Here is a 20,060-nt window from a genome sequence, read left to right on the forward strand (position 1 = left end):
GATATCAAGATTTAAAAATATGTTGTGATCAACACTGATATCTATATTTATCCATGCACTAAAGGGTGACGCCTCTAAATTTGGCTTAAGTGTTGAACATGTACATTCACTGTAGTTTAAACTCAGTGTTAATGCATTAGTACCACGTCACTTGATGGTGTTGGAGGAAACGCTCCACAACAAAACAAGTAATCCTCTGAAATCACTCTCAAAAAGTGACAATATTACTGTTAAACATGTAAAATAACCTGAGATAGTGAAAATAAACGTGGACTTGTAGTGTTAGCTGACCACCCAGTTAATCAAGGGCCTTAATTTAGCATCAAATACGAATTACTCATCACATCATGCATATAATACACATGTTCAAACTGTGAATTTGTCATTTAGCAGCATTAGTCAGCAAAATATATCCACACTTTAGATAAAGGTAACCTCTCACAAATACAGGACAGATAATACAGGACTGGCCCAAAGTACAATGCTGACATTTAGTGGCCAATCTGTATATTACAGCTCTCAATAGAAAAGAACACGGGACATCTGACATCTACAATCCTGTATTAATTTTTAATATTTCTATCATAATATACAATCAAACTTTGTCCGATTAAAATAAAATAATATGTAATAAATAGAAAGATAAATAAATAAATAAATAGCCTTCCCCCTCAAACTGCAGTTATTTGTCAATCAATTGTCTATTCACTTGTTTATTTCTGCATCTATTTATCTATAAAGCAATTATTGAGTACTTTGTTTATTTATTTTGAATATTACCGCTTTGTGTATTTATAAAAATCTTGAATTTGCTTTTAATTGGAAATAGCTGTTCGCACCACCGGCCGCTGGCGGCGCTGTTGAGCGCCCTCCAGACGCTGGCGGCATCCGGCCTGGCTGGGGGGAGCGTAATGGCGGTGCACCGGGGACCCTCCACGAAATGGCTCTTCACCCGGGAGCAGCTGGAAAACACGCCGTCTCGCCGCTGCGGGATCGAGGCGGACCGAGAGCTCTCGTACCGCCAGCAAGCCGCCAACCTGATCCAGGACATCGGCCAGAAACTCAACGTGTATCCTCTCTGAAACGTGGAGGCTAGCGGGGTTAGCCCGGCGTTAGCATTAGCTCACAGGGGGGGCCGGGGGCCGGAACGGCACGGCTCGGCTCGTTGTATTTCAGTTTGTCTCTGAACGTTTAAAACGTTTCTTCATCACGTGCACATCCTCTCAGACAAGATGGATCATCCACATGTGTCAACACGACATGTTATTACCTGCTAAGGTCGCTCGGGCCTGTCTGCTAGCTTAGCTACCTGCTAGCTATTGTGTAGCCCCTTCAAGACTGCAGCTTCTATTGTTAGCAGTGTGTCTGTTGTAATGTCAGCGATCACAGATAATCGATACACGTTATGAGCTGAACGTTAACACTATCACTGCGATACACATTGGTTACTACACCGCTCGACGGGTCGCAGCCAATGGGGGTTAAGTTTCAGATTGGTTAGCTAAACGTTAGCTTTAGCTCCCGGAATGGTGGAACAACAGGGCTTGTTTTATTTAATCGTTTAGGCTTTATAACACATTTAAACGTGTTGTTGTCACCTGGTTAACAGGACTAACAACCAGCCCCTGGTAATACTTCATCTATAACCCGCTAAAGGAACCGAGGCCTGGCTGCTAGCTTGGCTTCTGGTAGCTATTGTTTAGTCTCTGCAGATTCCATTGTTAGCAGTGTGTCATTATAAAATCAGTGATCGTGGATAATCGATACACGTTGTTCGTGTTGTTCGACCCTCACACTGTTTTTAATAGTGAGTCGTGCAGCGTTGGCCAAGGTGAAGCTACTGTCTCGACCCTGCGCCCGGTGTTCACTTACAGGGGTACACGTTTTGCTAGCCGTCCACTCAAAGCTAGCTTGATGCTAACGTGCCATGTTTTCTAGCCCCCTCACTGAAAATGATTCCATGGGATTTTGTTTTGTGCCTTAACTGTGAAACCCAGCTCTCAACTAACCATCAACACTGCTATAGTATATATGCACAAGTTTTATATGATCCACTCCTTCGCCAAATTCCATCGCAATGTAAGTATCACAGCAGTTTCGGGCCCGAGACCGCAACCACTGCTGGGGAAAGCATTTGTGAAAACTCTTGGGTTTGTTTTTTAATAGATCATCTCGCAGACCACGTTGTTCCTGGCAACTAAAGTTGAAGAGCAGCCCAGGAAGCTGGAGCTTGTCATTAAAATGGCCCATGCCTGCATTAACCCCCAAGAGCCTGCCCCAGACTCCAAGAGCAATGTGAGTAAAGTCGGACTGAAGCCGCTCTCAGGCACCAACTCTGGAAAACAAACGGAGAAACTGGTCTGGACAGTTTCCAGGCTTTCCTTTGCACATGTGAAGAATGCCGCAGGAGGTTGACTTGGTCAGGAGTTTTCCCAACAACAGAAACAAATGCTGGGAACATTCAGGCGAAGGGTGACGCCGGGGTAGAGCGTGCAGAAGGAAGGGTGTAATCTATAAACTGCTGCGGGAATGACGTGTTTTTGTTTACAGCACATTAACAACAGCGTCAGCTCCTGTCACAAAAATCTCTTGTCTTTTCTAAGTGATATCTTAATCAGCGTCTTCTACATGTGCGTCTAGATATTTGTATTTTTCTCTGGTGGGCTACCTGACATTTTAATCAGGGGTCGGCAGGGGACACTCTGGAAATTGTCCAGAGATCAGTGCCTGTTTGACGGCAGCTTAAGATGCGGACGTTTTTGCTCATCTGCAATTACAACAATATCTTAAATCGTCAGTGGAGCAGTTATTGGTTTGACAGGGCAATGATTTTGATAAACACATAATCGTTTATTACTTTCCCATTGGAGGATTTGACTTTGTGTGCTGATGGCTTTTGAGCTGGTTGAACCGTTTGAAGATATCTCCTTTGGCTTGAGTCAACCGTTGTACGTTTCCCCACAATTTGACGTGTTAGACACCAGATAATCACGCAATTGAAGTATAGTGTAACAGTTGAAATGGTGATAAGTTGCAGCCCTAAATTGTGTGGGTACTTATTATTCCAGTAACGCTTGATTTGGTCCTCGCAGTTTACCTTTAAGGCCGAAGACTACCACCTTGAAATGATCATTTCCCACAGTGCGGTTCCTTATTTTGCAGGAATACTGATTTGATTTTGATTTGCTCGTTTCCAGCTGTTGGGAAGCAGGTTTCAAATTCCTCATTGATTTATCTTTTTCAGGCATTCCTGCAGCAGGCACAAGAGCTTGCAGCACTGGAAACAATACTGCTGCAAACACTGGGTGAGTCCAGTCGAAGCTTCAGGGCGTCAGACAGTGTATGACTCAGAATTCTGCTGTTTTTCCCAAATTTATGCTGCTTCTCATTCAACCTTCTCATCGCAGGGTTTGAAATAACAGTTGATCATCCACACACAGATGTTGTGAGGTGTTGCGAGCTAGTGCGAGGTATGACCTTCTGTTCTCTGCTTTTCTTACTTGAAATCATTTTAAGAACCATTTTTTCTATGACTACTCAGTGAGTCTATGTTGTTTGGTGTTGTTTTTTAATGCTAAATTTCATGCCACCATGTTAGTGCAGATCCCACCTTAGAACCAAGCTTTTCATCTATATCTCTACACTAGCTTACTGCCTTATTTAGTTTTTCATAAACAGTAATGGGTAAAATGAATTCTGCTCTAATACCCACTTTTCTTCTTCTTTTACAGCAAGCAAGGACTTGGCACAGACTTCCTATTTTATGGCTACCAACAGGTTATTATCCTGTTCCCATTCTTGCACTGTAATGGCACACTATAGCTTCCTGTCCTGCAGGGTCCCCCTTCCTGTGTCCAACGCCCTGTTTGCGTCTGGATCCTGGGAACCCCCAGAGTGGGGAAGTACCAGCCAGGCTGCTGTGTGCGGTGTATTGTACAAGGGCTCTGTGTTGGCACATAGGGGTTGAATGCACTATGTGGAGTGTAGTGGTGCTGTTTACCTCTCAAGGTTGTTGGGTACGGAGTGCATATGTCTAAAAAACACTGAAATGGTAGCCTGAATATAGATTGCATCTAAAGATTCTTAAACTTATAGAGTGTTTTGGTAAGTATAGTTTAAAGTTCTTTTAAAATTTGTGTATATTTTTCACCCAAAAACAGTGAAATACCAAACTACTGCAAACTGAATGTTTTAGAATTTCAGAAAGAAAACCGTCTTGTTAGGTTTATTGAGCCCGATGCATAAACATGAAATACGATCGTTAGAATAATGAATTCCCTCAAAATAGGGTTCCACAAAAACCAAATAGTAAAAAGAGATTTGCTCCATGTAGCTTCAGTTTCTGCTGTTGGACGTCAGCAGGCAACAACAGAACAAATGTATCAGTGTCAGACATTCAAAAGTATTAGGAAACATGAATCCAGCTGCCAACAACGTGTCATCAGAGCAGAGCTGATGATGAATAACATCTTGCTCATGGAACATTGTGTTTTCAACTTCGAATCCTTGGAAATAATATTGGAGTTTGCTTTCAGCTCCTGTTCACTTGAATGTTCAAATGCTCTTAATGTGTAATACAGACCGTCGGCCACCACATTAAAACCACCTGCCTGATATTGTGTGCATCAGCGGGTCTTAAGTCTTTTACCGGTTCACTGGTTGTCCTGGGCGATAGTCGGTACTGACCCCACATGGCCGCTGTTTTGTAGATTATATAATATAATAAGTCCCTTATTCCATTTCTCATGTTTCAAACTTCAAGAACCAACTGTTCACTTGTTACTTAGCGTAATCCACCCCGTCTGGCGCCATTGTATCAAGATAATCAATGTTATTCATTTCACTCGTGAGTGGATTTAAGGTTGTGGCTGTTCGGTGTGTGTGTGTGTGTGTGTGTTCGTACAAAAGCTCTGCAAACAGCTGACCGTTTTTTTTTTTTTACCTCCGGTGTTTCTTGTCTCTTCCTGCAGTTTGCACCTCACCACCTTCTGCCTGCAGTACAGACCCACGGTCGTGGCGTGTGTCTGCATCCACCTGGCCTGCAAGTGGTCCAACTGGGAGATCCCCGTGTCCACAGATGGAAAACACTGGTGGGAGTATGTGGACCGCACCGTAACATTACAGCTGCTGGACGGTAAGAGCTTCTATCCTCTATTCTGTTCTTTTTACGCCTCCATGGATGTTTTTGAGTTGTGCATCAATCTGTCCCTTTCTTGTGAACACACAATCTCAGCAACGCTTTGAGGGAATTTCTTCATTTGTAAAAACGTTCGGTTGGATTCGAGGATAAACTGGTTAGATTTTGGAGGTCAAGGTCACTGTGACTTAACAAAACCCCTTTCTGCCTCGTAAATACATTATCGTAAGAGCATCTTCGGGGGGGGGACCCCTGCAGTCTGCCTCCTTTGTGTGCTGCAAAGGCCGAATCAAATTAATCTGGTCTATGGAGGATTTCAAACGATGTGCGTCACCAATTTGTCGAGTCATCATCGCTGTCGCAGAGTAACACAGCTGCAGCTGGACAGGATGAGGAAGTTTGAATGTCCCTTAGTTTTCAACATTAGCTTTTTGGTTGAGTTTAGAAGTGTAAGCATCAGACGTATTGCTGCTTGCTGCCATTATCTCTTTGAAAATAGTTTGTCATAGAGGCGTAAAGAATCTTGGGTTGGTGGGCCTGAGAGGAATCCACCTCTGTTGCTTGGTGATGAAAACACATATTTGACGACCACATTTGCAGAAGCCTTCGAACCGGCTGCGCCACTGAAGGAGGCGGCCCCTGAATTCAGCTACAGCTTGTGTTAAAATGAGCCCTAGTTACAGAACACTGATCACTGACATGGCTGTCTTCAACTGCTTTCAGAGCTCACACACGAGTTTCTCCAGATCCTGGAGAAGACGCCCAGCAGGCTGAAGAGGATACGAAACTGGAGGGTACTTATTAGGGCAGTACGGCGTGAATGGTCCAGGATGAGGACAAATTACGTGTTACTATATCTAATGTGGATCTGTGCTTCTCTGTTTTGTAGGCTATTCAAGCAGCTAAGAAGCCAAAGACGGAGGGCTCAGCAGTGGACGTGGCCTTCCAGGGTTCGTCCCTAGACGGCCTTTCTGGTGTCGCCAACTCCTTCTTCCCCTCCACGTCTTCATCAGACTCTATGGAAATGCCCTCCCTGAACGCCATTGCAGCCCCTTACGCCAACTACCAGCCGCTCAGCGACCTGTCAAAGAGCTGCAACTACGACCAGTTCTCCCAGCCTCCCCACTCAGACTTCACACTGGTGAAACACGAACACAAATCTGCAGGCGGGTCTAGTAGTAAAAACCAGCAGCAGCTCGATGCGAACGCCGCAGCTTGTCCCCGTTCGCAGAAAGTCTTGACTTTGGAAAAGTACAGAGAGAAACACGCGGCTGAAATGGCCACGCAGAATGGCGGGAAGGATGAGCCGGGCGCAGACATGTATGCACCTCCGCCAGCTCTGTCCTCTCACCACCACAAGAAACGCTCACAGCAGGCCCGCCAGTCAGGTGAGGGCAGGAGCGACAAGCCCAGCTCTAAGAAACCTCGGCTGACTCCTTCTTTTGCTGAGAACGGCTCTGCAACGAGCGAGGAGCTCAAGATGAGAATCAAAGTCTCATCAGAGCGCCACGGGGGCGCCGAGCAGGGCGGGACTCTGCCTGGGAAAGACAAGCACAAAGAACACAGCAGCCACCGCCACTTGAAACATGGACACTCTTATTCCGTCACCGGGAACGGCAGAGGGGCATTAGACACCGCCTCCTTGTCTCTACGACCTCCCGGCAGCAACTGTAACGACGGCGGCACCTCCAGCTCGTCTCGTAAGAGGCCTCACTCCGACGCCGGCAACCACCACCACTCGTCCAAAAGTAGCAGGAGCTCCAAAGCTGGCCTGAGCTCGGCCCACTACGCAGCCGACGGCGGCCACAGGATGCTGGAGCACCACGGCCATGACGGAACCAACGGCATGATGACCACCAACGGCCAACACACTGACTACAAAGACACTTTTGACATGCTGGACTCTTTACTAAGTGCCCAAGGAGTGAACTTATAACCCTCAGAGAGTCCTCAGTGTTGTCTCGATTTAAAGTATTACCATGTTTAATAGAATTTTAAAATTTTTATTTGTCTTAAGTTATCTTGAATTGTGCATCACTCTCAGTCGTGTCTCCACACTGATTATCGGTGATTCGTGTTAAAGCTGTCAAATATGAAATGATATGCATAGAGCTGTGTACTTACTAGCTTGCAAAAACAGAAAAACCACGAGATGTTTAAAGAATGCGGCTGAGTTTGAAACGTTGTTTTAATGCAAGCGTATGATTTTAATGTGCATGTTTTCAGTCACAAAAGGGAAGACATAGCTAGTGTTCGCAGCCACTGTGACAGTTTACAGTTGATTTTCTTTCTCTTTTTTTTTGTTTTGTATGTTAAGACATTGTGTTCCACTAAAAATCTCAGGTCTTGAACTTTTTTGATATAAGAACGAATCTTCCTCTGTTTGGGTTTATCACCTGTATCCGTGGAGATGTATCACCTCGTCCTTTTGCTGACGAAGACGGCAGAACTTTCTGTCTTAAGAGAACATGGTCTGCTTACTTTTCAAACAGTGCATCAGTAGTTACGAACACAAATGTGAGGCCGACTCCATTTGCCGTGTATCGGGGGACCTGCGATGCCGCACCTGAACTTAATGTGCAGACTCGGTATAGAGCGACACACGACGTTTACGTTACATCTGCTGTGAAAGTGCATTTAAAATATATCGGCTAAAATTGCAAAAAGGCCTTTGTGATTGTACCTTGTCAATCGCTATTCAGTATGATAAATGTTATGAACTATCAAAAAAAAATTTAAGATCTCTTCAAATGAAATAGTGTAAATAGGACTGTAGTTCAGATTTAAAAGAAGCTGTTGGTTCCTTGCATCAGTCCAAACCCTCCATTCAGTGTATCATGAGATCTCAAGCAGACTGTACCGACGAACATATCCTGGATTTGTGTATTGGGAGCCCGAATAAAGGTGTAAAAGTGATTTTTACACATGCGCGATTTTCTGTGCTTCAGTGTCTGATGTGAGTCCTGAATTATTGTTCTTGTTTCTTTTAGACATCCGACCTTTTAGGTTTTAACAGTTTCTATTGATGGTCTAATAGCGTCATCTTCCTTATTGTTCACTTGATTTAAGTGTTGAAGTCGTGGAAAACGCCAATCACGTGCACCCAGATGTTTAACGTCGTTATTTGCAGTTCAAAGCTACTGTATAAGTGAACTTTTGGTCCAACTGCTGTGTCAAAGGTCAAGAACAGAACTGATGGGCTGATGGCAAAGTTAAACCCAACAATTTTGATGAATTACTTCTAGATTCTCACTTTTGGAAAAGTAATTAATAGCTAAATAGCTTTTTCAACCACATCTCATGGTCTTTCTAAGCAATTGGCGTTTGCTCAGGTGACAGCGGGGTTGTTATCTCACAGACCTGAGAGATAACCGAGTGAGAAGACCTTGAGATTAGTTTTTTGGGGGGGGGGGACTACTTTCTCCATTTTCAATCAATCCTGTAACTGGTCAGGAGACTGTGGTTTTCATCAAGAAACATTGGAAATGATCAAACCTTTGAAGCAGCATTTATATTGTTGAGCCAAAATGTCTTGATCGCCCCCTGGTGGCTGGGTCACAAACCCTGCCTCCTCCCTAGTCAGGATGGGACGTCCACCATCCCCTGACTGTTACCGTGCAGACTCCAGCTACAAATGGCAGTGCGAGATATTTCGGTTCCATTTCTGGATAGTGGGAGGAAGAGGAGCTGTGTCGTCCATCTTCTTATGGCGACAATAGAAAACACTTAAATGCAGCACCTTTACAAACCCAGCAATCACAGCGCACGCAGAAATTAAGTGGTTTAATCCCAGCCTCAACACTGGATCTGATCCCCATTGAATTTAAGAGGTTGCTTCTCACCGAGGTGAAGCACATAATGGTTGTTTCCTGTTGTCTGTCTGCTTACATATATTAAATTGATTAATTGACTGTTATTGACACATTATCAGCATTAAGTAGATGAGCTGTAACAGCGTGCTGCAATGCTGCTGTACTTCTGAATTAGTAATGTAAATGGGAGCAACAAGGCGTGATTGGAAATGCATGCTGAGCTTCTGCATGAGCGGGATATGCAGATTAGTGTTTTCAGGCTTGTGTGTTTTGCCTCTTAGCAGGATTTTGTGTCTCAACCACTGTGGGAACTGTGGGTGAAAAATGTAATCATCTTCTGTGAGTCGCCGGGTTACCTTGAGGGCATTGTTTCCTTTGTTCCTCCTGCAGAAAAGAGACGGCGTGTGACATTGAAACCTGCCATTTGGTCCCTTCAACAAACCTCAAGGGGCTTTCAAGGTTTAGCTTTTGACTCTCGCACACAACACGCCGTTGATGTGTTCAATTGTGGGTGGAACATAAATCCAGTTCCTGATAATTAACTAGCACCCTCAGAGCAGACGCAGCGTTTTCACCAAGTATTACCTTCTAATTTTAGCGTGGAAGACAATGGGGAAATTCAGCAGGAGGACGTCGGTGCAAATTCAACCATCTGGACATTCTCGCATACTGGTGGGAGGGTGATGATTTATTTTCAGCAACCTCTCAAGCAGAATAAGAGGAGCCTACTGCTCGGGGAAAAAATCCGCAGAGAGGAAGAGATATGAGAGCGGCTTTTGGTGAGCAACAAATCCCAGAATTAAGAGCCATCTGAAAGGAAAAGCACCATCCAAGCTCGAATTACAACTCTAATAACACAAACATATATATATATATAGCTGCATGCGGGCGAGTGTCCCAGACACACACACACACACCATTATGATGTTTCAGCAGGAAACCAGTGAATGATGTTTCTCCACATGACTGGTTGCAAACTTAATCCAAAGAAAAGATGCCTTTGTTTGATTGATTTTGTTTGGGGCAAGAACAACATCAGCTATTATTCACAAAACTGCAGCTTCTCCTTATGTGTCCCCGATCCACAGCTGCTTCTTCGCCTCATGCCCACTAGATGGCAGTATTACAATTGGCCTCACCAGCAGAACAGATCTCATCCAGCATCATTTTCCCTTTTTTTTTTTTACAGGAGTCTCCAAAAAAAGGAAAAACAACCCCAAACAAGACACAGTGTGGAATAACCTTGAAGAGAGGACATAGCGATTCATGTGGTGAATCCAAGGTAGTTCTCTGCCCACTTTGTGATCCACGGGCACAACCACACTCACATGTGTCGCCTCATAGTGTCACAAACTCTGGACTCCATCCATCCAATTAACAGCTTCAGGTAATCGTTGGTTGACGGTCGAGGCTCAGAGACGTTCCAGGGAATGTGGTGGAACTTTCTGCAGGGGCCTCGATCGAAAAGGCCTTTTTTTGCTGAGGCAGCGCGTGGTGCACTTTTACCGAACGAGTCTTAATGCAAATGATGCCCTCAACATTTTTTTGCAGGAAAGTGGCATAATTATAAACCACTGAAAGTCCATTGTCATTCCTGTCTGAGAGGTCTCTCTTGAAAAATCAGGAGCTGATGGAAACCTCTCCAAGTACCTGAGATACAGCCGGAGGGGGAAATGACTGAGCCCTGGCTGCCATTATGCCATGGTATCGCAATTATATCCAATGATTGGCAGGAGCATATATTAGCCTCTGTCCTCGTGGTGCGGTTCACTTTTTGTTTCCAACCTGTGCTAAGTTATGTGTTTTTCACATGGTTTAAAAAAAACGAACCTGCGGTGTTCTCTGTAGCCAGCTGTTCTCCGTGAAAAACAAGACATTATTTTACAGTTTCCTCTGAAATTAGTCCTTTTACTACCCCAGTTTATTTCTCCGCCCGATGCAAATGCATCCCCTCGTGGCCTGAACACCAGAGATTCATGTTTGTGGTGGGAACCGCAGAGCACCAGCTGTCCTTTAAAAAAGAGACGGCTAAAAAAAAACACACACACACACACACACAGTTGATGTGAAATGTCTTCCTCCCTCCTCATCCCCAATCATCAATATTTCACCAGCTTCAACATTTGAACTAATTATGGTGCACCAATGGCCTATTTGAGCAAGGTCCTGTCAGATGAAAGCTGCCGGGTCCTTCCTGTCAGCGGTGGAGGCAGCAGAATGAAGCGACAGCGGTGGAGGCTGAAGCCATTAAAATGAATGGAAAGCACCTCTAACAATCATACACCTCTGACACACACACACACACACACACACACACACACATGAACACATTCAACATCGTCCTTTGCTGTCTCACTCACACTCACAGATGTACCACACTGACACACACAGATAAAGAAAAAAAAAAGAATGAACTGCTGCCTCAAACACCCACACTCACACAGTCACATACAGACATGCATAAACATGATGTGCTCCAGCAGCTCTCACACACACACACACACACACACACACACACACACACGCGCACAGTGACGTGCCTGCCACCTGTGTAGGTTGTTTGGCCTCCTCATCCAGACCTCTCTGGTTTTAATTAGCCGGCTGCTGAAGTGTTTTCCTTTTTATATTCTCTGAAGAGCGATGATAACGGCTACAGCCGAGATGGAGGCTCTCTGCTGGTTTGTTTCATTAGGGAGAGCATAATGACCCTGCATTCACAACACCAAGAAAATACCTACCCTAATAATTATTTTTCCTCCTAATGGTTCGGTTTATTCTCCGCGATGGCTTTTTGTCGGCAGCGCCTCGAAAAACTAAAGAAGATTAACAATAATGTCAATAACAACAATCTTACATGTTATTTTTGTTTTGTTTAAAGGAAAAGACATTTAAATTAAATTACATGAGTGTACATGTTTCCAAACAGGGTTCAAGGCCTCACTCAAGGGTTTATAATGAATGTGAAAACGATATGAATCACACTCTGTGACCGTCACTCTTACAAATCTCAACTCAACTGGACGCTTGTGGGAGATCTTCCAGAAATTCCAGAATTTGGATCATCTATGCAAAGCAATGTGAAGCGGACCCTTAATGTAGTTGTAAATATCTTGACCTTTAGCAAAAGGTCGTGTTAGATTACTCAAAGTGAGGAACCCCAATAATTGTATTTGCGTCTTTTAGCGAATTTTGTTGGCTTCACTGCAGATTTAATGATTTGTATCACTCACACTAATCGTATCAAGCTAGTTTCTTGCCACTAGAGAGCCAGATAAATCCCTCAAGAGGTGGTGGAGACCAAAACAGAGCAACAATGAAATCTAATGTGTCCACCGGGGGGCCTGCATATAAACATGGACGACACATCTCCCCTTCCTCTCCTCCAGTAGCAAGCTTTTAATATAAAAAGGTTAGCTTCCTTTAAAAATCACAGAACTATGTTTCCACGGTAACAATCAGTGACTGATCACCAATATAAAAAAAAGGAGGTAAACCTGGATTTGCTACCAAAGTTAAGAAGCGAGAAATGAGTCGGGGAGGAGTTTTCATGAGGCTTCTGTGTGGCAGCAGCCTCAGGTAGAACTAATGTCCGGAGCAGAAATATTCTGAGGTCAGAGCTTTCACACTTTAAAACGATCTGCGAGAGGCTGAAATAAAGTCCAAAGCAGACGGGCTTTGATGTTTAATGCAAGGAGAATAAACAAAATCACATGAATGCACTTCTTAAAAATCTGCAGAGCACAAGATATGTGTGTTAAACCTTCTTAACCTGATTTTCTAAAGCCATGCTGACCCTAATTCTCCAAATTAATTGCCTAGTTTGCTCATAATAATGCTTTAGCGGAGGCTAGTAAAAATAACCGCGCTGTTAAAAGTCCTCAGAAGCCCGATGCTTAACACGACACAAGTGCTATTTGGATCATCGGGTTTCCGTGGGAGATATAGCCGGGTGTCATCGGCGTAACCGCGAAACAAAACATTATGGATTATGTGGCCGAGTGGGAGTGTGAGGAGGAGGACGAGTTGGTTATTGAGAAAGCTGAATTGGAAAGGTAGGTGTTGAGGCTTTCCAAAGCTGGATCTGGGTTGACAGAGCATAGAAATCTGTTTTTTTTTCCTCTTCTTCCTGTGCTCGCAGCAGCAGGGCGAAGCAGTGGGGGTGCTGCCAAGGGTTTATTGATATTTTAAGGTGAAGCGGCGCAGATGAAAATAGTGACTGTGGTTTTGAGAGACGGTAATGGTATCTCACTTCTATAACTACTGCAGTTTCATAAGATATATTACACAAACACTCAAATCTATATGTTTCTATTCCTGCTGTGGGAATAAACGCAGCTACGATCATAACACGGAAGGTGTCTGCGTTTGCTTTTTTTTATATTTAACATCTTTGTCATTGTTCAGCTATGGTGTGTAAATACAATGTCGAGCATTACAGCGTTTACATCCCACGGATAAATCCAGAAATATCCGCGTGTCGTTCGATCGGCTCAACAACCGCTCATCAGATCCACCTCAAACTTGGCGTGGGGGTTTTTGAGGACCCTCTAAAACACCAACTCCCACCTTACACCCCTTCTCATTTCTTAGTGGTGATTTAAGCTTTTTTGCATTTGTGCTTGTGACAAAGCTAATCCTTTGTGTGTCGGAGATGCACCTGCTGCAGGATAATTCCTCCAGTGTGTTTTTCATGTCCTCTTATCTTCCTCTTTTCTTTCTTCAATCAGCTTCTCATTAACTCGACAAAGACTCGCTCACTCCTTCCAGCACATATGTTACAGTACGCCTGACAACATGAAGAGCTCGTGGAGCATATTTGCGTGTCTGGGTGTATTTATGCACAACATCTTTATGCAGTGCCCTTATAGAACGATGCTGTACCTTTATTTATTTGCTCCTTTTCTCTGAATATGTTTGATTGCTGTATTTACTGCTGGCATCGTCTTCATCACTCTCTATACAGCCACTTTTTCTCTTTAGCTCCCCGCAGACATTATTAAAATTTCATCCGAACACAACCATGATGCTGCACAGTATGTAGAGAAATGCGCCGCAGTCGAGTGTGAACGGAGACATGGATCAAATGGTCGACGGTGCAGTCGTTCTTTAAGTGTGGGCAGCTCTCATGAGCAAGACTAATTAAACAAGGAAGTGACATGAATGGAAGTCTCTTTCAAAAATTGTTTCCTGCTTGATGCTTTCATGGATTTTGTGTTTATATGTTTGAGAAACGGCTGAAGGGAGAAAAATCTTGGGAGATAAAGAGGTGATGAGTGTGTGTGGGAGGACGGAAACACAAGAAGAGGAGAACGCAGCTCTGAACCTGATATTTTTGGACGATGCCAAGGTCACAGTCGTCTTAAGCCTCGAACAAAGGAGCTTGTCTGAAGGAAGATGTTTGCCAATGCAATTTCTTTCTATACCTGCATATCAGAGGAGATAAATTACAGAAAGAGCGGTGGTCACAGACAAACTGCGGTTGAGGCTGTAGTTCTGCTTTTGTTTTATAGTTAATTAGCAGGACATCGCAAAAAGGAATACACGGCTTAACACGACACCTGGTGGAAGATACGCTACAGTTTTTATTGTTTCTTTTTACGTGATTGTTCTTTTCTATATCTTTACACTTTAATAATTATATATATATTGACTGGGGAGAGAAGCCTCCTACAATGAATCAATAAAGATCTTTGCCTCATTTAACTTGAGGTGAGTGTTGAAAGGTGACATCATGTATTTTAAATATACTGAATTCTACAGATACAGGCGAGTGGTGAATTATTGACGTTGTCCTTCTAGAGAATCTCTCCAGAGACAGAGACACAGAGACTTGTTCCTTTTCCTCTTCACACACAAAAACCAGTCTGATCACAACAGCTTCCTCCCAGTCACAACTGACCAGTCATTGGTCTGGTGACAAGATGCAGCCCAGCACCTTTGTTGTCTCACACACCTCCTGACACGAATCTGGGAACAATCACGTGTTCTGAACAACCTTAAAAACAGGAAACTGATGTGATACAAACAGCGGGTTGGTTTATACTCGGAGGAGAAGCGCTCGCACTCCTGACAAGCTTCTCCAGGTATTTCAGAAACACCTCGCTCCTTTCATCACGGCTGGCGAACCTGCCGACTATCACATAATTAAACAAGATTTATATCATCACATAGAATAATTCTGTGTGGGCTGATGGTGGATGTTGCTATTGCCAACTTCCACCCCCCCCCCCCCCCCCCCCCCCGTTTTTTTTTTTTTCTTCCACCAGCCCACGCACACAGTAATTGAGAAACTGGCATAACTGAATATGAAAAAAAGGAAGAAAAAAAAAACCTGTGGCGTGGGCGTGAAGATGTTCATGGTTGAGTGGCCAAATGCAACCCACTCAAACAGCCAATTGTGAAAGTACTTATCAATAACTTTCAATGCACATGGTCACAGGTGGAAGTGGGTTTGCATCAGCAGGAGATTTGCATGTATGATGAAAGGCTTGTGACAGATTGGCTTCACATTTTCCTTTGTAGCACTCGTACTTTTTTAATTATTGTTAATTCATAATATCAAATTGACTGAAGGCACATTCCTTATTAACCCTGCTCTTCAGCGTTTTTTAAATATTTGCTGATGATGATATCGTACGAAGGAGGGAGGACATCACCACAATGTGCGTCAGAGCTTTAAAAAGCCTCGGCTGATAAATTAAATACCGTTATAATTATACCGAATGTGAATAATTGTGTTTGCTGTGAATAAAAGGGCGACTTCTTCCTTTTCCCCCCCGATTTGATTGGTCTCATTCGCAAACTACAAGGCGCCTGAAAAACCTCCGCCGACGCTCAACAACTTTCCAACTTACACCCAAAAGAAATTCTTCCTAACACTTCGCTCTCGAGTTAAAACCTTGGCCTCTGCAAACTTATCCCACAAGTTTTGGAATCAACTCGCTAGTTTTTTATAATTATGGCTACAAGGTGATAATCATCTAGTGGCAGAAATCCCAGATCTGGAGCAGAACCAAAAGCGAAATCAATTGTTGCCGAGTCCAAAGCCAATCTGTCCACCGAAAGATGTTCACAGTTTTAAGACACCCTCGTGAACACATAACCTTTCAAAAGGTGGACATAGCAGCTACTTCTGCAGCGAACCTGCAGCTCTGCTTTTAGATGCAGGATGATTTGCAGCATGTGTGAGGAGGCGAGTCGTTTCTCAGCTGCCGGACGGGTCCAAGTCCCTTTCCGGCGTCTCAAAAAGCACGACACACGCACTCTAATATGGAATTCAAAGAGCCCGGAGAACACAACCCGAAAGTGAGTCATCAGGAGTGGGGGAGATTTCTAAGAGTTGAAAGAACTGTTGGACTGGGAACTTCTTCAGTAGAGAACAAGGTAACAAGTCCTGCCAACTTAAAAGAAACCATCACATGGAGGCGAGGCTGCGGATATTTTCCCCGCAATGACAGAAAAGTGCCTTGATTTTGCAGACGTGCCGTCACAGGAGCTTGTTGACATGTGTAGAAATGTGGATAAACATCAAGTCAACCTAAAAGGAGCATGGTCACATTTTTCCTTCTACAGCTCTGAACCTGCGCCGAAAGACATTTTGGCAGATTCCTTCGAGCCGCTGCCATTGATGTGTGACAGGATATCCGCCGCTGTTCGCTCGCTCACGCAGCGTGTTCAAGGCATTATGGGATGTTGTGCCGCGGGAGCAGAGAGCTGATGGAAGACTGTCGCAATCTCCCTCTCCTCATTAGATGCAGGGCTGACCGTGCTCATTAGGCCGGCGGCAGCGTGGTGGGGTTCTATTCTCCTGAGGTGACCAAAGGTGCTTACACAGACCTTCCAAGTCACAGTAATGATGCCCTAGACCTGTCACTCTTGTCACAAGACTGACATGACCTTTTTCTGGCTCCGGTGCTGAAGGGGGATACAAAAAAAAATCCTAATTTTTCTGGATGAGGCAAGAGAGTCGCTGTTTTGCCCCCAAATATAAAAAAAAAACCTGCCTTGTTTTGCATCAGGCACACGCTGCGGAACTTTTCCAACAAAGTCAACAATTTCCTGTGAATTTATTGGTGATTAATGTGATTGCGAGTCAGGTTTTAATCCAAGCACAAAAGCCAGACCTTGCCATTAAGACCTATGAAATGGAGGCATGCTGAGCAGCGGCGGAGCAGCTGAATAGATGTCTGGAAGCAATCTATGAAAGATGGCTGATCAATGGCCACAAAATGAGAAAGGAGATGAAAAGATGTCTTTTAAAGCTCATGAAAAGAGAAGTTGTCGGAGGGCGTCTTGTTCGGCTTTCCATTTTTAACCTCAATCATCTGAACACCGCGTAAATGAAGGGGGACAATGGCAAGACTGCAGCCTACTGTGGCTTTTTTCTCCCCTGATGTCAAGTGCTGCGCGGCATGTGCACGCGACGGCAACATTTAAATCATGTATGTTTGGTTAACGCTGCAAACATTTGTGTTTTTATGTCTGTGTCATTAAATACTCACCGGTCCTTTGTTTCTGCACAGATTAACATGCTGACACAGCCTGTTGCAAAGCGCAATAGAAGATCCTAATGATAATAAAATGCAGATGAGATCACATCAGTCCTTAATTGCATTAGGTACACATCCCTTGTAAAACGATGTGGTCAGATCCAGCCCTCACAGGGGCCTTTCCAAACAAAGCCTGATTGTAATGGGCCACATGAAGTGCCAATTTAGCCCCACACGAGCTCCGCCATACAAATGAGCGCGAGCTGCCGCGAAGACATACATTAATCCTAGCCCAGATTGGGGACTGTATGAATTATGCTAAGAACGTTATCTGTTATTTCTCCTGATCTCCTGCTGGGTGAATTGATTGCGTTTTTGGTCTTAATCCGCAGCATGCCACGCATCCTGGGAGACAACCGGGGAGCCATCTTGAATAAATAGAATTTGGACTTGACAAAAGCCAGCCCCAGCTGAGCCATGAGAAAGCATCCTTTTACCGCCGCACGTCCCCGACTACTGTGAATGACATTAGAAAAATAGCCAGCCACGGTTTGTATGGAACCGCATCGATTTCTGTGTTACGTGCCTCAGCTGCAGTTTCTCCTGGGACCTCGTTGTAAATTCCTTTTGTTGCCGCGCTCCTCGAGAAAGATCAACCAGAGAGGCTGTTTTAATGAGATTAATTAGATCGCTTATGAGTGATGGTCCTCCACCAATTACCTGGGCCATAATACCATTTTCCTCCACCTAAGGCGTCGCGCTCTGCGGCTCGAGCGGTGCCAGCCTCGTGCGAGCGTGAGGCTGCAGCAGGAAATGATTAATCATCTCATCAGCATCCCCAGAGATAAAATGACAATAAAGACAAAAGCCGCTCATCAACTGTGGCTGTTTAAAGCCAAGAGTTGCTTCCTAAATGTTAACTCCGCAGTTCAATTAGACGATATGGATCCAGCCTCTTAGAACACAAGCCTTCTTGATGTTGTGACACTGCACCGCAGAGGTCTGACGGGAGGTCCGTTCCTTTCCTATAATGAGGTTTCGCAGTTCACATTCCATCAAATGACAGAATATCAGAGGTGCTTGTGCAAGACGGAGACGGTGCCGTTCCCGTTTTTCATGCCTGAAGGAGAGTGGGGAGGGTATGGCCTCCCTCGTGTCTATTTCCTCTTCCTTGCTGAAGGGCAGGGAGGGTCACAGACACAGAGGGAACGCAGCGGAGAGTGTGGCAGCCAGGAATCAAACCACAGCAGGATCCAGCCATGGAGTGGAGAGCCGACGGCCGCATGCGGTGCGCTGTGCAGGCTTTTATTGGCCCTTCTCCATCACACCTGTCACACAAGATTGGGTTTGTAGAAGCGCTTCCTTCAGCTGAAAAGGCCAAAGTAGATTATGGGGGCAGGCGAGGTTGAAATGGAATAACCACTGGAATGGCGCCAAAATATAACGCCGTGCCGTCTGAATGCAAATCATGATTGAATTATGAATGATTTGTATAGTATCCTGTCAATTGTTGTCTGGTTGGAGCAGCACTTCTGCACATTCTCATGTCACAGACACCTAAAAAGACACATTTTGTCAGCTCAACCTTTTAAGGGGCGGGGGGGGGGGGGAATACTGAAAATGAAACCTACAATGACAATAATTATTCTTCCACGTTATATAAAAATCCTTAATTGGGGAAATTCTAATGGAATTGAGTTATAGTGATATTAATCTATTTCTCAATTTGCTGTGGACCCCCATGAGCCCGGACGAGGCCCCAGGAGGTCCTCTGACCCACATAGAGGAACGTGGGGTGTAACGGATGATGGCATCTCAAGGTATTGCATCGCTCTTCAATTTCTTTCTTCTTTTTTTTGGGACATTTGGGATAAAATGAACCAACAATGCGTTGATCTATCTCTCAATAAGACTTCCTTAACCTGTCATTAATGTAATACTTCATTTTTAAAAATGCTGGGCACTGTTGTTTTTAGTAAATCTTACTTAAACATGTTGTTTCCTTGCTCACTTGTGTATTTGTATTTGAAGTGTGTGACACAAAATGTGGAAAATTGCACCAACTTGCATCTGACATGTCACATTACGGAAGCTAAAGTAGCCCCTACTGCGTCTCACTGCGTTTTTAAATGGTCTTAAGAAAAATATTCATATATTCTGCGTTATTAAATAGTAGTGAAGCAGCCGTTAAAGCAGCGTAATCTTCGGTTAGCTGCCGTATTTCTGGGTGAAGTCAAATATGTGGATGGTGTCAAGTTACGAGAGGGATCTAAAATAAAATCTATTAAATATGATTGAATGATCAAATCAAACCTCAATCTTTATCGTTGGAGTTATAACATATTGGTGCAATAATACTTCATATAAATAATAGACAAATTATGTAAGTGCTCCCGGGTTCACAGGACTGGAGTCTCCCAGATTAATTTCTGGTGTATTCATCTGTCTTCACTGCTGTGGTGTTGTTAGTGAATTCTTTTTGCTTGGACCTTCATTCTTTTCTTTCTCCTCCTTTTCTTCTGTGCCTACACTGTGATTTTCTAACTATATGTTATTATTTCCGCTACATATTTGCCCAGCTAATTTGGGCCGCGTGACGCGCACCTCATGCTGCGTTGCTAT

At 44.1% G+C, this 20,060-nt stretch overlaps 2 protein-coding genes across 9 annotated transcripts in view; one reads left to right on the plus strand and one right to left on the minus strand.

Annotated features, from left to right (window-relative positions):
• The window catches only part of zranb3 (zinc finger, RAN-binding domain containing 3), an 89,536-nt gene that overhangs the window by 1,236 nt on the left and 68,240 nt on the right, over positions 1 to 20,060 (minus strand). Inside the window, exon 23 of one of the 4 annotated variants that reach the window (XM_034608189.1) lies at positions 1,158 to 1,183. The exons of the other annotated variants lie outside the window; for them this stretch is intronic. Within the exon in view, the coding sequence (XP_034464080.1) occupies positions 1,173 to 1,183 (11 nt within the window). The 3' untranslated portion in view covers positions 1,158 to 1,172. Of the gene's footprint in view, positions 1 to 1,157; positions 1,184 to 20,060 lie in introns of those variants that run through there. 4 annotated transcript variants of the gene reach the window in all.
• On the plus strand, positions 844 to 8,071 carry LOC117775332 (cyclin-T2-like). 5 transcript variants are annotated; one of them, XM_034608415.1, is made up of 9 exons: positions 844 to 1,069; positions 1,998 to 2,079; positions 2,167 to 2,295; positions 3,245 to 3,305; positions 3,408 to 3,470; positions 3,732 to 4,104; positions 4,971 to 5,134; positions 5,861 to 5,931; positions 6,027 to 8,071. In XM_034608415.1, the coding sequence occupies exon 9, from the start codon at positions 6,156 to 6,158 to the stop codon at positions 7,071 to 7,073; it is 918 nt and encodes a 305-aa protein (XP_034464306.1). In that variant the 5' UTR covers positions 844 to 1,069; positions 1,998 to 2,079; positions 2,167 to 2,295; positions 3,245 to 3,305; positions 3,408 to 3,470; positions 3,732 to 4,104; positions 4,971 to 5,134; positions 5,861 to 5,931; positions 6,027 to 6,155; the 3' UTR covers positions 7,074 to 8,071. The 5 variants fall into 5 exon arrangements, 4 of the variants coding, with proteins under 4 accessions (XP_034464306.1, XP_034464297.1, XP_034464287.1 ...); XM_034608406.1 differs by having other exon boundaries at positions 849 to 1,069; positions 3,732 to 3,777; XR_004616248.1 differs by having other exon boundaries at positions 850 to 1,069.

Source organism: Hippoglossus hippoglossus, chromosome 2, assembly GCF_009819705.1.
Source record: "Hippoglossus hippoglossus isolate fHipHip1 chromosome 2, fHipHip1.pri, whole genome shotgun sequence".
NCBI classification, from domain to species: Eukaryota; Metazoa; Chordata; class Actinopteri; order Pleuronectiformes; family Pleuronectidae; genus Hippoglossus; species Hippoglossus hippoglossus.

Excerpts from the sequence above, each read along its gene's own strand:
- LOC117775332 (XM_034608396.1), top strand. The coding sequence starts at position 912 with ATGGCGGTGCACCGGGGACCCTCCACGAAATGGCTCTTCACCCGGGAG. Across the intron at positions 3,471-3,731 it reads GTGTTGCGAGCTAGTGCGAG|CAAGCAAGGACTTGGCACAG; the intron begins GTATGACCTTCT and ends CTTCTTTTACAG. Across the intron at positions 5,135-5,860 it reads AACATTACAGCTGCTGGACG|AGCTCACACACGAGTTTCTC; the intron begins GTAAGAGCTTCT and ends AACTGCTTTCAG.